Source organism: Hippichthys cyanospilos, chromosome 17 (genome assembly GCF_059441005.1).
Source record: "Hippichthys cyanospilos isolate Australia breed blue-spotted pipefish chromosome 17, RoL_Hcya_1.0, whole genome shotgun sequence".
Taxonomy (NCBI): domain Eukaryota; kingdom Metazoa; phylum Chordata; class Actinopteri; order Syngnathiformes; family Syngnathidae; genus Hippichthys; species Hippichthys cyanospilos.
The window spans coordinates 15,591,240-15,607,406 of NC_142385.1; the positions used below are offsets into that span (position 1 = coordinate 15,591,240).

Below are 16,167 nucleotides of genomic sequence, written 5' to 3' on the forward strand. Positions count from 1 at the left end.
TCTCACTTCTAATGGACCTCAGAAAGTCTCGATGACAGGTGAATGAAGGCACAAAAATGCGCATTTGTGTAATTACGCGCCTTACTAGGTGACACAAATGAAACTTACTTGCTTTAAGCGCCTTACCCCCGGTGAACCATCACTTGCTATGTGAGGAAATGCCGTATTTACGCTTCCCGCCATCTATCTTCATCTACTGTATATTTCCAGTCCCTCATTCCGTCTCTTCCATTTTCGAAAGTTTTTTTTTTTTTACGCACGTCATTCGAGTCGGCCCGGAGCGTTGCGCCACCTTTTTTGGTCGCGCGCAGCCGGTAAGTGCCACTTTGGAGGTGATATACGGTAGTAGCGCCGAGCACACGTTAGCAAAGGGGCTCTATTGTCGCCGCAGCGGGGTGAGTACGTGTGGACAGCGTTAGAGTATTTGAGGCGCGCGACGCACTTCACGCTCCCATGATCCTTTGCTGTGCTGACTGTGCTCTTGTCTTCTTTTAAGGTCTGGCACACCTGATGATTGGCGACCAAGGTATGGGCTCTTCTTACCTCACTTCCTGTTGTTACTCTGCTACATCCCATCAAGCCCCGCCCACCGCACACACACACACACGCGCGCACCCTCCCCCGTGACCCATCCTCCATTTTCATCGCCACGCGGCGCAGGCAGGAAGTTGTCTCTCTAGACGCCCGACCAAGGTCAGTTTTTTTTGTTGTTTTTTTTTCCTAATGGAGGTTTTTTTTTTTGCCTTCCGCCGTCGCTCCCGTGGAAAACCTAATCGGCTTTTTTTTCATTTAAGCCCAAATGGATGACGCGGGCCAACTAATAAATGTTTTGAACGAGGATTTCAGAGGAGAGAACAAGTTCAGGCGGGGTGTTTGGACCCTCCTCAAGCCAAACACATTATTTTAAATTTAAATAGATATACATCCTGCATTTTTGGATGTCTGGACTCCTTTTAACCCTTGTGTGGTATTTTGTGCTTTGATCTTGACATCAAAAGCAAATCAAAGGGAAAACATTGCAAGAAGATGCCAGGGAGCTGAAATTTCACCCAGATGTCAAAGTCCAACACGGCAAAACACCATGCCAGAATTATGCGTGGGGGTGGGGGGGGGGCATAAAATAATGTCTTTGGTTAACAGGGTATGACCCAATCAACTCATTCACTCCCAAAAACGTCTTACCCCCCCCCCCCCCCTTTTTTTTAAAGGAGTCCAGATTTTCAGGTACTAATTTACAATTTATTTTGAAATTTTTCGGGACTAGAAATAATTGGTTAACATATTTTTTTGAGGGGTCCAGACATTCAATACCAGGCATCTTTTTTGGGGGTGTTATGCTCGGCATCGCTCGCTGGACGTGGGGGGCGCTTTGGTTTGCCGTCCGCTGCGCGTTTGTGCTTGCGTGGGATCGCCATTCACGCTCATGTTTTTCCCGCCTTTTCATCCACTTCCATGGGTGCAGATGTTCCCGCAGTGTATGCAAGCAATTCCAAAATACTCTGCTTTTTTCTTTTTTTTTTTTTTTCCTGTTTGGAACGCGGCCCAAAAACAAGCGCCACTCGCACTCGCTTTGACTATGCCAAATTTCTAAGAAAAGCGAATTTTTTGACATGGTTTTCCTTCTCTGTGCCCTCTTTGGACTGCACTCTTGTGTGAAATTAGGAAAGCTGCGAGGTATTTCTCTCATTTCACTTTTGGCGGATGCTTTTGCCGTACGGTGCACTGACCGGATCGTTGACAGCAGGGCTGGCCATACGTCCTCCAATAAATTAAGCCTCATAGATTTCAAATGGACTTTTGTTTATCAAAAAGATAACTTACCAATTACCTAATCCCTATTTGATCAAGTAGTTTTAAATTGTGTATTGTAAAAAATACATACATGCCTGTTTGTTTTGTGAAAATAGGCTACGATGGACTGAATCGCTTATTTCTAAAATAAAAAAAACATCCATTCTTATCTTCAATTATGAATAATACAATACTGTACCCCCAAATTAAAAATAAAAGCTGTTATAAACAATTGATTACTGTTTTATCAATTATGTTTTATGAGAAAAACACAGTTTCTTTTCATGGGTTTGGATTGTTTCGATTTCTGAATTTTTTTTTGCATTATGTGAATAGTCTGGATAATAATCTGAATAATTACGAATTAATTATTAAACAGTGGAACTGAAAACTTAATCTGCAAATGAGTTGTCGGATTCAAAGGTTGGCCTTTATATCTTATATTTTTCATTTATATATATATATATATATATATATATATATATATATATATATATATATATATATATATATATATATATATATATATATATATATCAGTTTACATATCTTATAACATAATAAAAGTACTTTTTTTGCATTAATTTAATACTCTGAATATTGTTCAGTAAATAACAAATCAAACTTGATATTCAAATGAATATTTTGAATTGTTAAAATGATGTGCAAATGAAAGTTTGGCCAGCCCTGCTTTAAACGTGACGAGTCATGGCTTTAGCGCTGTAAAAATGTCAACGTGCAGGTAAGCTGCTGGTGTGTGTGTGTGTGTGTGTGTGTGTGTGTGTGTGTGTGTGTGTGTGTGTGTGTGTGTGTGCGCACGCTTGATTGGGAGCTCCGGCATCGGTAACGGTAGGTGCGGCACGGCATGAGGCTGATGAATGCACTGATTGGCCCACATGCGCACACGGTCCCGCCGCGCGCTTTGATTGGCCGAGGGAACGTGACGGCGGATCGAATGAAAGGAGCGGAGGACGGAAATAACTTGAATGCGCCGCAAATGACGCCCGTGACCGCCAATCACCATTCAAAAGATTTTTCTTTTGAATCCTCTCGCTAAAAGTGTACGTGCCGTGCCTCAAAATCACCAAGCTCTGCCATTCGAACTTCAAATTGACGGTGGAATAAATATGAAAAAAAGAATTGCACGTTCAAAACAAATGCATCGTATAGCGTGTCAGTCTGCTAGCGTGATGCTAATGCTGAAAAGCAACTATGTTAGTATACTGTGCCAGAAATATAGTCTTCATTCTCTGCAAAAAAAAAAAGACTAATATTAGTGCCGTACTGAGGAGTTGAGGGAGTTGCGTTATTTAAACAAACAGTATATCAATCTGTCTTCTACTGCCCCCAGCTGGCCAAGGCGGTCAATGAAACCTAAACGATTGCACACAATCACATTTTGCGAACATTCAAATCAAAGTACATCAACGCCGCGTTTTTTTTTTTTTTTGGGGGGGGGGGGGAGTAGAATCTTGAAGTATTTGTCCAAAAAATGGACACAGATCTGCACAAGGTTTCACCGTTTCTTCCACGTCATTCTGACCGTATTTTAGCCAAGGGATGCCCTGTGATAACTAACTTTAAACCTGGGTGGAATTTCAGCTCCCTGTCGTCTTCTGTCAACGCTTTCTCCTCGATGTGAAATGTCTTGATTAGAAAAATCAAAGGGTTGGACAAAATACCTCATTTGGGAGCTATCTGTTCTATTTTTTGCTCATCTTCTGAAAAATTGTCAAAACTCACAAAATAAAAGCATAAAACGTTTTTTAGCAATAAGTTACTTCATGTGCCAATTCACTTGCTCCTAATTTGAAAAGAAAAATGTCATGCCACACAAAGGTATTACTATGCTAAAAACATATTTCACAGCGGAAAGAAAAAATGTCGACTTCACCATTGCACAGCGTAGCAAACTTCATCAAAGAGTATTACTTGATGGAGTAGAACTTTTCTGCGGGGTTCCGGAACCTTCCCCGCTCTATCTGCGAGCGAACGACATGAAGGTCGTCAAACGGCGCCGGCGGAGGCTCGTCGGGGTTAGCCGGGGCGTGAAAGCAGCTTTTTGAGGAGCCCGCAGAGGCGAAATGACTTTCTTTGAGGGGGCGGGCCCGGTGTCTTTGAAAGATATACGGCACGCGTGTCTGCGAGCGCCGCCGGTTCAAGCGGAGGCGATAAAGCCCGCCGTCTGGCGAGCGGCGCTATCTGCAAAGGCGCAGCGGCGCCGCGCTCCGCCCGCCGGGGCCTCGCCACTTTGGCCCCGGGGACGACAGCCCTGATGGCGAGCCCCGGACCTTTCCCCTCCCACGTATAAAACACGGCTATCTTTCTCCCCGGGAACGACACGCCGCTTGGAGTGGGGCCGCGTAGCCAAAGTGGAACTTTCCATTCCTTTCGCTAGGACTCCGTGTAGCGTTTTCTATTACCGGGCCTCAATTTTTTTTTTTTTTGGTGCGCCATCCTAGCAGTAGACTCATTGAGCTGTTGATTTACACCCCCAGCTAAAGTGGACAATACACCTGCCACATGAAGCAAGACAATATTTTGACCCAACTTTCAGATGTTTATTATGCATGAAAACGTACAAAAAACCCTACTAGGAGTCTAAAATATTGCAGAGGTTGTAAAAACGTGTCGACTTCAACGTACTTCAATGTACACCCTATAAGTGTCAAATTTAGCCCATTTTGGGCTCATTTACTGCCATTAAAACTTGGAAATATTGCTAATTTTGGATGTATTGAAAACCCGATCTTTTATCACGCATTTCCCCCAATTTCTGCATGAATCCTTTCAACGGCAACTCGCAAAGGGGACCCCTAAGCCAAAAGGGGGCGCTAACAAACAACTTAGAACATTTTCAAGCCTTTCAATGACTTTATTGAGTGGCTTATTTCATGCAACGCATAACATTATATCTGCATATTCCCATCCGCAGCAAACGTTGTCAGAATTAGCTAAACACTGTTGACAATGGTACTAAGAATGTAGATAGATAGATAGAGATAGAGAGATAGAGAGAGAGATAAAGCAATCTCGCAAGGGAACACTGTAAATTACAATACTGGAAACAACTATACTGATGTACAGTCACCAGTAGATGGCATCGTTTCCCCATTTTACATATGGGACGCACCACAACATCGCGCGCGTCCCCAAGATGCACGAAAAATTGCGTCAGCAAATGAGTTTAAAAGACGATAACCTCGGAGAGCCCTCGTACGTAATCGCCTTGTTTATCCCGATGAATTCCCCGCGCTGCCTGTAGAGCGTCGGCCGAGTGTTCTCCACATCAATCGGCGTCGTCAAGTGGTCAGCGCGCCGGTGACCTTTCAACATGTGCATGAAGCGGGAGGCCAAATGACACACACGCACACAATAACCTTTAAAGAGTGGCCGCTGAGTAGGTGCGCGAGTGCGTAAATATGCATGAGTAAGGCTGCCCGCACAAATTCTTCACGGTCAGCGCACCAAAGGCAGCGAGGACGAGGTGTGCGCGCCGAGGGGGGGCGGAACGTGACTCACGGCCGCTGACGCATCGCGCGGCGCCAAACTCGTTTGTCTTGCGGCCGGCCGGCCAGCCAGCTAGCTAGCTAGCTAGCGCACAGATGGACGGGCGTTTTGCCGCCGCTTTTGTGTTAAAATCAGCCTCTTGTCTTTTGCTACCTCCTCCTCACTACGGCGCACGCACCCACGCACGCGCGCAAAAAACTCGGCCATATGCCCGCTCGAGGACGGGAACAGACGCCGAGGCGCGCGCAACCCGTCGCTACCAGTAAGGTACAACATGTCCCGTACCTCTTACTCATCCTGATCCCCCAGGGCTAATAAAACTCGCGCAGCCCTGAATCATCTTTAATAAAATACGGCTTTGCTCCGACGAAGAAAAAAAAAAAATTGCCTTCATCAAGCTACGGGAAAATGCCGTCCGCCGAGCTACAAGCTAGGCCGCGTCAACATACGTTTTTAAAGTATTACGAGTAGGGATCGGGTCCACAAAAGTGAGATTCGTAATGCCTTGCATCAATGTCCCAGTTTTCAAGATGTTTACTTTTTACTGAGCAGAAGATTACCAAAACGGTTTAGGGCGCAAATGTAAACACGAAAGGAGAGCCAGGCTCGTTTTTCAGCTACAATCGGAGCAAAATCGGATTGGAGCAAAATGCTTCTGGTTATTACAGCCCGTTTTTCTATTTGATTTTTTTCAGCGTTTATTAACTGTCTTTGTCTTTTCTACTCATATTTTACCGTCCGTTTTTCACCACGACAACCAAAATAGATCTATATAAAATGTATGTATATGCACTTAATGGAAAAATCAATTCTGTATATGCAGCTCCTCTGCAAAGATTTTTTGTATTCTGTATTTTGTCCAATCCTTTGATCTTTACATCAGTGGCATTTTCACATCAAAGGGAGAGCGTTGAAAAAAATGCCGGGGAGCTGAAATTTCACCCAGATGGTGCCAACACGTTAAAATTCAACATGGCACGACCGCTTGGGTGTCACACTACCAGTGGTGTGGCATCCCTTGGCTAAAATACTGCAAGGAATATGCAAATAAAAACGGGCTCATGTGACTGCAATATTCGTTTGCTACTCCGGAAGTCGGCCGTTCTCGTCCTGTGACAAACGTCCATAAATGTTGGCATAATCTAAGACTAAACAGAGAAATGAATCGCTGATGTACCGCGGCTCGACGGCTAAAAATAGAGCGCCGTGACAGGGCGAGCGGCAGCCGATCGGAGGCGCGAGGGCACGGCGCTGTTAAAAGGCCCGCGCTTGGCTGTGATTTTCGCAACTCTCGCCTGCGAAAGTCAAACTGTCAAGACGGAAAAAGTTTCCAGCTATCTGCGAATCGTCAGCTTTTTCCATATCTCGCATTTGATTGGGATATTCTCGCAAATTGCCAAGTTGAAGACAACCTGCGAAATTGGCGTGTTAGCCAGAAGCTCCAAGTCATAATTAGCTTTTTTCTGGCCACGTGAAATGATGCGGCGGACCAGATCTGGCCCCCGGGCCTTGGCTTTGCCACCTATCTTCTATTTGTTGTAATTGTAATCGAAAAATTACAAGTTGAAGACAACTTGAAAATTTTGCTATTTTACCCAGAAATTCGAAGTGCTAATTAGCTTTTTACGGGCCGCGTGAAGCGGTGTAACGGGCCAGATCTGGCCCCCGCCCCGGGCCTGGAATTTGCCACCGGTCTTCGAATAACCAGAATGGTTATTGCGATCGTAACCCTCCGAACAAACGAAGACATCAGAGCGCTTTTGCATTTTGAGGCGCCTTCGTGGCGCCGATTTGGTAGGGAAAAAAAATCCTTAGCGAAGCGATGACGAGCGCAGATACGGCCAAGAAAAAAAAACAGGAGAAGGTCGGAGACAGGAAGTGAGATAAGACTGCGGAGCTTCTCTCTGGTCGGATTCATCAGCGATGCAGATACCTCAGCCGAGCTGCTGACGCACACACACACGCGCGCTCTCACTCCCCTATTGTCTTTCACACATTTTTTTTTTTTTTTAGCTACATTGCGGGGTTTCCACTCATATGTGTCACAGCAAAGCTTTTCTTTCCTTTTTTTTTTTGGACATCAATTTCACTGCATAACAATGGCGCACTTAAGCCTTTGTGCAATTGGCGATTCACTCCAGTGCCCCATCTGGCATTTTCAACTTCATTTCTTTGCGCGCGCGCACACACACACACACACACACACACAAGAAAAACTCAATTATTTTTGCCGCTTGTCTGGCATGAGCACAACAACTGAAATAGCCGCCGCGTCCATTAAAGAGCCATTTCATTTCCCCCGCATTGCTTATTATTTGCCAACAAGACGGCTTCATAAAGTGTGTGTGTTTGTACGGCTATGCTTGTGAGGACCGCTGTGAATTTTTACCGACCTAGTGAGGACATCTTGGCGGTGTGAGGACGTTTAGAAGTTCAGATCTCTTTCTGAGGGTCATGACTTGCTTTTGGACTTTAGGTTTGGTTTGGAGTCTGGTTGCGCTTGCGGTTAGGTAATGTCTAACTGCTATGAGTTTTTACCAACCTTGAGAGGACATTTTTAAGTTCAGACCTGTTTTTGACGGTCAAGACTTGCTTTTAGACTTAAGATTTGGTTTGGAGTCTGGTTGAGCTTGAGGTTAGGCCATGTCTTTGTGCTGCTGTACTGGTAAACATCGCTATGAGTTTTTACCAACCCTGAGAGGACATTTTCACAAAGTGAGGACATTTAGAAGTTAAGATTTGTTTTTGAGGGTCAAGACTTGCTTTTAGAGTATGGTTTTGAATTGGATTTTGGCTGATGTTAGGGCTGGACAATATCTTTGTGCGCCTGTACCTGTGAGGATCGCTGTGGGTTTTTCCTACTTCGTGAGGACATTTTGGAGAAGTGAGGACAGACCTCTTTTTTAGGGTCAAGACATGCTTTTAGAGTGTAGTTTTGCATTGGATTCCGGTTGATGTTAGGGGTAAGCAATGTCTTTGCACGGCTATACTCATGAGGACCCCTGTGAGTTTTTACTGACATAGTGAGGACGTTTAGAAGTCCAAACCTCTTTTTGAGAGTCAAGACTTGCTTTTCGAGGGTAGCTTAGGCCTCGAATTGCTCAATCTATTGTGTTTGATAAAGTTTAGGGGCTAGGAAAGGCATTAGGTCAACGCATATCCTCACGAGTATAGCCATACAATCGTGTGTGTGCGTGCGCTTGTGCAGCTATGCTTGTGAGGACAACGGTGAGTTTTTACCAGCCTAGTGCGGATATTTTGAAAAAAATGAGGTCATTTAGGCCAGCCGTCACAATGTCAGACTTCTTTTTGGGGGTCAAGACTTACTTTTAGGGTAGAAGAAATGCAATTCGTCAACGGATGTCCTCACAAGTATAGCCGTACAGGCGGGCGTGCGCGGCAAGCATCCCGGCTTGTGCGCAGGCACGCATGTGTGACTAAAAAGGATGAAAGTAGCTGTGATCTTATCTGGCTTTAAGACAAACACATTGTTCCGCCCGCAGACATTGTCATGGAAACAAGCCGCTTTCCCCGGGTACCAGCGGGGGATGGATGAGGCCAAAAAAGCGCCGAGCAGGCGGGGAGGGGGTATGAACGCAGATAAAAGCCCCCACCTCCCAAAAATACAAAATGGGACAAGAACTAAAAGATTTAATACGGCGCTAAATGCGGCGCGTGTGAGAAGAGGCCAACCTTGAAATGCACAAGAGGCGTCAAGGCACTTTGTGCTGATTTATTGCCCCGTCGGATTTTTTATTCATTTGGTCACAAGGAGCCACTGTTAACTCGCTACATCTTTTCTTATTGTTTGTTAACAATAGGTGCCGGAGCACTTCTTTGCGGGGAAAATAAAAAGAGCAATTGACGCCGACGTGGACTGAAAAGGAAGACCAAAAAAAAAAAAAGTGTTGGTATAGCGCCCCTAGTGGTGAAACGGAGCGCGATCGCTTTCATATGAAAACAAGTCAACCTTGAAGAAGCTCCAAAGCTCTTGTGTGTTTTTCCTCAACTGATTTTTACGCGCCCCGCAGCTTTTAAAAAATTTCATTTGGTCAGCGCGCGGCGCAATCAAGGACGCGCCATTACCCGAGCGATCGATAGCGACTTCTGACGGCGGCCATTTTAATCAGCGCTAATCAGCGTTACTCACTTCCCCAAAGCCAGTCACCTTGGCCCCGACGACAAAAAGCGGACATTCGTCACATAATGGTGGGGCGCAACCTGTCGCCTGATGAATCGTTTGTCTTAAAGCAACAACAGATAAAGACGGCGCTTTGACCTGCAAGTTGCCGCCGCTAATTAAAATTTCACACCCTGAGGCGACCCCCTCGGAAATTATCCAGGGGAAAATTTTCCATATAATTGATGACACAATTATATGGATGTCTTGTGGTTCTCAACGTCCTCTTCAGCCAAGTGCCCCCCTCCCACCGTTTTTGAATGGGAAAATAAACAAACAAAAAAAACGAGCTAGCTTGTTTGCCGGAAAATCGCAAACCCTACTGACAGTGTGTTGAACTACATTTTGCAAAGGATTAGCTAGAACACAAGATAGCAACAAGTTGATTCATGTTCCAATTAATTAGCTATCAATTTGAAAAGAAAGGTGTCCTGTTCCTGTGACAGCATTAGCTTCAATTGGCTGATGCTTTTACCACAGTTAATTTGAGTATTTTTAACCATGAATGTCAGTTTTCAAAATGACATTTTTTGATTTTATTTATCCGATAAAAGCTTTGCTCATAAAGAAAGCGGCGGACAAGCGATCCGTCACGGGCTCGGTGACAAGCAATATCCTCGCCGCGCGGCTCGGCGAGATGCGCTCGCCCGGCGCCGTCATTCTCGTCGAGCAGCTGCCGCCGAGTGACTTCTGACGCCGTCGATTTTTATTTCCTTCTTTTTTTTCCCTCCCTTTTTAACAGTTGAACTGCAACGCATACGTTTGCATACATTTGCATGCATTTGCCAGCCTTTGCTCGTATATCTGTTTGCGCTAGTTAAGCGCGTAGTTAATCCACCTGCCGGTTATTAAAGAAGGGACGCCTTCAACGGCGTGTGTGTTTGTGTGTTGCCGGCTGATAGCAGAACTGCATCGTGGGCGAAAAATGAGCGGGGGGGGGGGGCAGCACGCTATCTCCAGAATGACAGGGGCGCTATGATTGAAGCTCGCCACACTGGGATTTACTGTAGATGGAGCAGCGTTTTTTTTTTCTTCCCCCTTTCCCCCTCCCTCCACCCCTCCATCCATCCTTCCTTTTCCCTCCATTTTGTTTGCCGGCCCGCCATCCCTGTCTTGTCTTATTAAACACCCCCCTCCCCCGCACAAACGCGCACACCTCGCCGCCATCAGGTGCGCTCCCCGATGTGCGCCCGGCCGCCTCCGTCCGCCATTTTGATTCAGTACAGCTGTCCGTGAAAATGTGCGCCTCGCTCAATCACACCCCATCTCCCCCTCTCCAAAAAATACTGGAACGCCCAGTTGCCGTGGAAACAACGAGACAAAGATGTACGAGATAGAAAGTGGCTGAATATACATATATATATATATATATATATATATATATATATATATATATATATACTTTTTTTCCAACCAAAGTATTTGAATTACCGGAGACACTTATCACTTGTACCTTATTTTCCGCACTATAAGGCGCACCTCAAAGCCTGCAATTTTCTCAAAAGCTGACAGTGCGCCTAATAGCCCAGTGTGCATAAACGGCGCATAAACCGCACGTTTTTAAATTATGGGGGAGGAAAAATTAACGTTATCGCCATGGAACTGCATTTCAGTTATGAATGTATTTTCGATAACTAAAATTGTTGTATCAGCCTGTTTGAAATTTTGATATAAATGCTTCAAATTTTAAGCAATTCATATGAGGACATGGCGCAAAAAATGTGAGTTTTTCTAAAGAAGTGATCTTAGAAAATAAATCAAAACTTTTTTTTCAACAAAACAATATATTTTAGTGTTTTAAAGTTTTGTTGACGTTCCCTATAGTGCAGCTCCATCTAGTGGATGCATAACGCAAGCGCAGCCACGATTGTAGCTTCTATTCTATGCACCTTATAATTCGGTGTGCCTTAAATATGAAAACAGTTTGAAAATAGTCATTTATTGAAGGTGAGTCTTATAATCCCATGCGCCTTATAGGAGAGTGTTGTCATGTCTATGTGTGAGGTTGCGGGTCGGGGTTGAAAAAAAAATAGGAAAGCGAAATTTGAGACAATATCAGGGGAAACTCTCAATATGATTTGATTTACTATACTCCTCTACGCGTTTTCTCTTCCATTTCGATATAGTACGGCTGTCCATCATGATTTGCGCTTCACTCAATCAGACACTCTTTGTCTCCGATTCGCCATAACAAAAAAAAAAAAGGAAAAAAAAACGCCCTGTTGCCATGGAAGCAGTGAGAAATTAGCAGGTGGAAAAGACATAGGAGACAGAATGCGTCCAGTCAGTCAGCTGGTTCATTTCGGGACGCCCGTTTATGGTTTGCTATACATTGCTGAATTCTTCTTGAATTACGCGCAAATATATCCTGGGGGGCGCGGCTCGATCGCCGCGGGTCCTTGAGACTTTTTATCGCGTCCTGTGAGGACAGACACGTCCACTGGATTCGATGCGAAACTGGCTTAGGCCGATTTTGACGTCCGTATCCGTCTTTGGTAGCGAACAAATGAAATCTCGCGTCCGTACGTGTACGGCGGCGTTTCCTCGGCGCTTGTTGCGCGTCTTAGCGTGTTCCTACCGAGCTAAGACTGACTCACTCGATTAATCTGAGATGATCCGCTGGCGGCGAGCGCGTCAGGTGTGCCAAGTTTGCCCGCGTGTGTGTGCGTCCACGTATGGCGTTCCATATGCTGCGTACTTGTTCCGACGACGTGAGGATTTGCAACAGGAAGTGTTTGTGTTCAAGGGTCAGAGAGCACGCGGCTGCGTTACGTCGACGCGTGTAAATTAGCGGCAAGCTAACAGCACCTGCGTCAATTACAGCTCACAAATTCGTTTTCAAAAATGTGTTTGTGCAACTCCCTTTATGCGCGCGTGTGTGTGTGTGTGTCGCTGTCAGGGAAGCCAAGCCTTATGAGTCACACAACAATATTTACACACACTGTAAGCGCACGAGAAAGCTGGACTTGCTCGCTAATGAGCTCGTCTTGTGTACAGCTGAGCAACTTTCACAAATGATCAAATTGCGGTTTGATGTTTTCGCGGATGCCTATTGCCAGTTTACTTGAATGATATGCAATTGTTCTGTGTATTTCAACCATGGTGCGGTATTTTGTTCGTCACAGGCATTTTCACATAAAAAGAAAAGCGTTGTAAGGAAACGGTAGGGAGCTGAAATTTCATCCAGATGGTAACAACAGTTCAACATGGCACTAGCACGAAGTTATTGCACTGGCGGATGTGCCATCCAACAGCTAAACTACTGCCAGAATGATGTGGTGGTCAAAATATTGCACAGAATTTAAAACAAAACAAAACGTAAAAACACGTCTTTGGGAGTGAATGAGTTAATTATGTCATACTTCATTAATCCCTGGTTCTAATTAATCGATTTTCTTTAAATGCTAGAATAAAGGCGGGACTAAAAATCATTATTTAACTCTTTCAATGCCAACTATTTTTCATATAAATAAATTAATAATGTACCTGTCCAAAATATGGACAGAATAAACGTTAAAAATAATATGGAAGACCATTGAACCTGAGCTGCCAACACAGAATTCTTCTCCTAATTTCAGCAACAAAAATCAGCTGTATGAAGTTCTTTTAAACGTTACGAAAAGCATTGAAAAAAGACAGAAGGGAGCTGAAATTTCACCCGGCTGGTGATAAGATGTCAAATTTTAACATGGCGCGACCACTTTTTTATCACACTAGCAACAGTGTTCCATCTCTTGGCTGAAATATTGCCAGAATGATGAGAAGAAAACGACCCCAAAATGGTCCAAATAGTGCACAAGGGAGGGGTTACTTTCTTCCACGTCATTTTGGCAGTATTTTAGCCAAATGATAGCAAACTCCTGCTCGTATGGTTGCGCCACATTGAACTTTCACATCTGAGTGAAATTTCAGCTCCCCGCTGTCTTAACGGCGGTTCAACACGGCATGACCACTAGCAGGAATGTGCCATCTCTTGATGCGGGAAAAACGCTCTTCATTCCGGCAAGATGGCGGCAGAAAACACTTGCGTATGCAACACTCGACGCCGCGACTGCGATAAGAGGCGCCGGAGCTTAAGGATGATGGATTGCCAAACCTCGGGCTAATGTCCTTGGGGGTCAACCCCGGCAAGCCGCCATTGGTCGCCCGGCGGCGCCGGGGAATCCTAATTGGACGCCGTTCTCCGGCTCGGTGCCTTTTCCTGACTTGCGACGGCGAAAGGCTGCCGTTCGGCGATTTTACAAAAAGGAAAGACAGTTTCCAGAAGGAATCGTGATTTCCTCCAAAAAAAAAAAAAACAACCATTTTTTGCTCCCAATCTCTCGTTTGTTTTTTTTTGAACAGCCTCCGATCTCGAAACTTAGGAACACACTTCAAATGTACTGCTGGAATGCGGGAAATGTGAAACACTTTGAACTTAACACGCAACAAAAATATAACTTGCGGATATGAAGAAAAGACAATTTGAAGAGTTTACAAAAGATGGGATTTATTCTGTACATTCCCACCTTTGATATTACTTTAATTTTACAGAACTTTCTTGAAAACAATTCTGTAGTTTCTTCCCTTGCGCCGCTCATGTTTAGCTAGCTTCAGACTTGCGGTTGCAGCTGTTTGGCCTGCTACGGAGTTGGCGGGCAGGCGCGGCTGTCATAACGACTTTGGAAGGCGCCGGCAAGTCATCTGGCGCTGGCGTTCCGCTCGGCGTAAGCTGCAAACCCACACGGGTGATCAAAGCTTGTTTACGCGCCGCGCTACGCTACAATTAGCGCCCTAGCAGGAAGTCTTCTTGTGTATGTGTGTGCTTCTGTGTTGTTTTTTTTTTTTTTTTTTTCGTCAGTGCGGATTTGCTTGACAATAACAAACATTGGGAAGCATCTTAAAGAATATTTGTTTTCCTCGGCTAGTTGTGATCAACACCCACCGTTTTGTCATGTCGGAGCAAAGCGCGTGGGGGGAAGGCGACGCGGGCCCAGGAAATGTACTAATCACTATCATTAGCTTGTCTGATTTAATTCGTCCTTCCTTCTTTCTGTCTTATCTTAAATTGCTTTTTATATGGTACGAATCAGCTGCGAACGAGCAAGTCGGCCATCTTTGAACCCTTGAATCGCGGCGCGAGCGCAAAACCAACGAATAATTCAATACGATTTCACCGATCGTCGACGTTAGCGAAATTAGCTTTTGTCGCAGCAGTTTTAGCGACGGATATGTGAACGTAACATAACAAAAAAGAAAAACTATACTCACAGGCATATTCTTTATCCTCTGCCGAAAATTACCACAGTGTAGTTTGCAACAGCCTTTTCCATGTTTCTTCATGGATTTCTGGACTTTTGTTAGCTTAATGCTAACAGACAATGTCAAACACGACTGTTGGCTGATGTTAACAGAGTTAGCATCTATTGCAACAGATTTAGCAATGGACGTTTGAAGACGAATAATGTAGCAACAAAACAATACCCACAGGTATTTATTCTTTATCCTCTGTCAAAAACTGTCTTCATTAAATCCAGAATTTGGACAAAAATCTTACGTTAGGAAAAAAAGTGTATAAAATCAAGGGAATTTCATGTGGTATATGGAAGGAAACGACTGTGAATTTCTTTTAGCTTAATGCTAACGCACAATGCAAAACGCCACTGATCCTTGACGTTAAAAACGTTAGCATATTTTGCAGCAGTTTTAGCAAGGGATATTTGAACACAAATTGTAGCAACAAAACATCAACAAAAATACTCACCGGCATATATTCTTTATCCTCTGTCTAAAAGCGTTCCCTTGCTTGTATTTCTTCACGCAATGCAAAACCCCGCCGTTTATTGAAGTGAACTAAATTTGCATTTATCGAATATTTGAAAATAAATAGGGGGGCAAGCTCGGAAGTAATACCGAGCGTTTTTGTTGGTTTGTTGGTTTTTGGCGACAGCCCGCGAGGAGTACGTGGCCACCTTCAAGGGCTCCGAGTTCTTCTGCTACGACCTGTCGCCCAACCCCATCCAGTCCAGCAGCGACGAGATCACGCTGTCCTTCAAGACGCTGCAGCGCAACGGGCTGATGCTGCACACGGGCAAGTCGGCCGACTACGTCAACCTGGCGCTGAAGAACGGCGCCGTCTCGCTGGTCATCAACCTGGGCTCGGGCGCCTTCGAGGCCCTGGTGGAGCCCGTCAACGGGAAGTTCAACGACAACGCCTGGCACGACGTCAAGGTCACCCGCAACCTGCGGCAGGTAGGCCCCGCCCCCGCCCCCGCCGCCGCCCCGCCCGCTTCCTAACGCCGGTCGGATGGCGCCGAGGCTTTCGGGCCCGTCGCCTGTGTGAAACCGCTCGCGGATTAACAACCGAGGTCCCGCGCCGGGCCGCTCGCTTACGCCGCTTTCGGCGCGGCATAACTCGCCTTTTAAATTAAACAAATACTTTTAAATGTGAGGTGAAAAATGATGTTGAACACATTTCGATTCCACTTTTTAAAAAAGGCAAATTTTTGGAGTCGGTTCAAATATATATATTTTTTAAATTAACTGATTTTTTTCCTTTTCTCTTGAAAAAGAAATGTAATTTTTTGCATCAAATTTATATAATTGATATACTCTTTTAAATGTAATTTATTTAACAGCTGTAAAAGTACAGATTTACTTTGTCATGATTTAATGATTAATATTGTGAATATAAACATATTTTTAAA

The 16,167-nt window shown here is 44.8% G+C and overlaps 1 protein-coding gene across 9 annotated transcripts in view; it reads left to right on the top strand.

Annotated features, from left to right (window-relative positions):
• The window catches only part of LOC148409951 (neurexin-1a-like), a 68,705-nt gene that overhangs the window by 11,703 nt on the left and 40,835 nt on the right, over nucleotides 1–16,167 (top strand). For 8 of the 9 annotated variants that reach the window (XM_088438483.1, XM_088438492.1, XM_088438488.1 and 5 more), the window contains 2 exons: nucleotides 497–526; nucleotides 15,411–15,712. In XM_088438483.1, the coding sequence (XP_088294609.1) occupies nucleotides 497–526; nucleotides 15,411–15,712 (332 nt within the window). The remainder of the gene's footprint in view (nucleotides 1–496; nucleotides 527–15,410; nucleotides 15,713–16,167) is intronic. The other variant, XM_088438490.1, reaches the window with a different exon arrangement.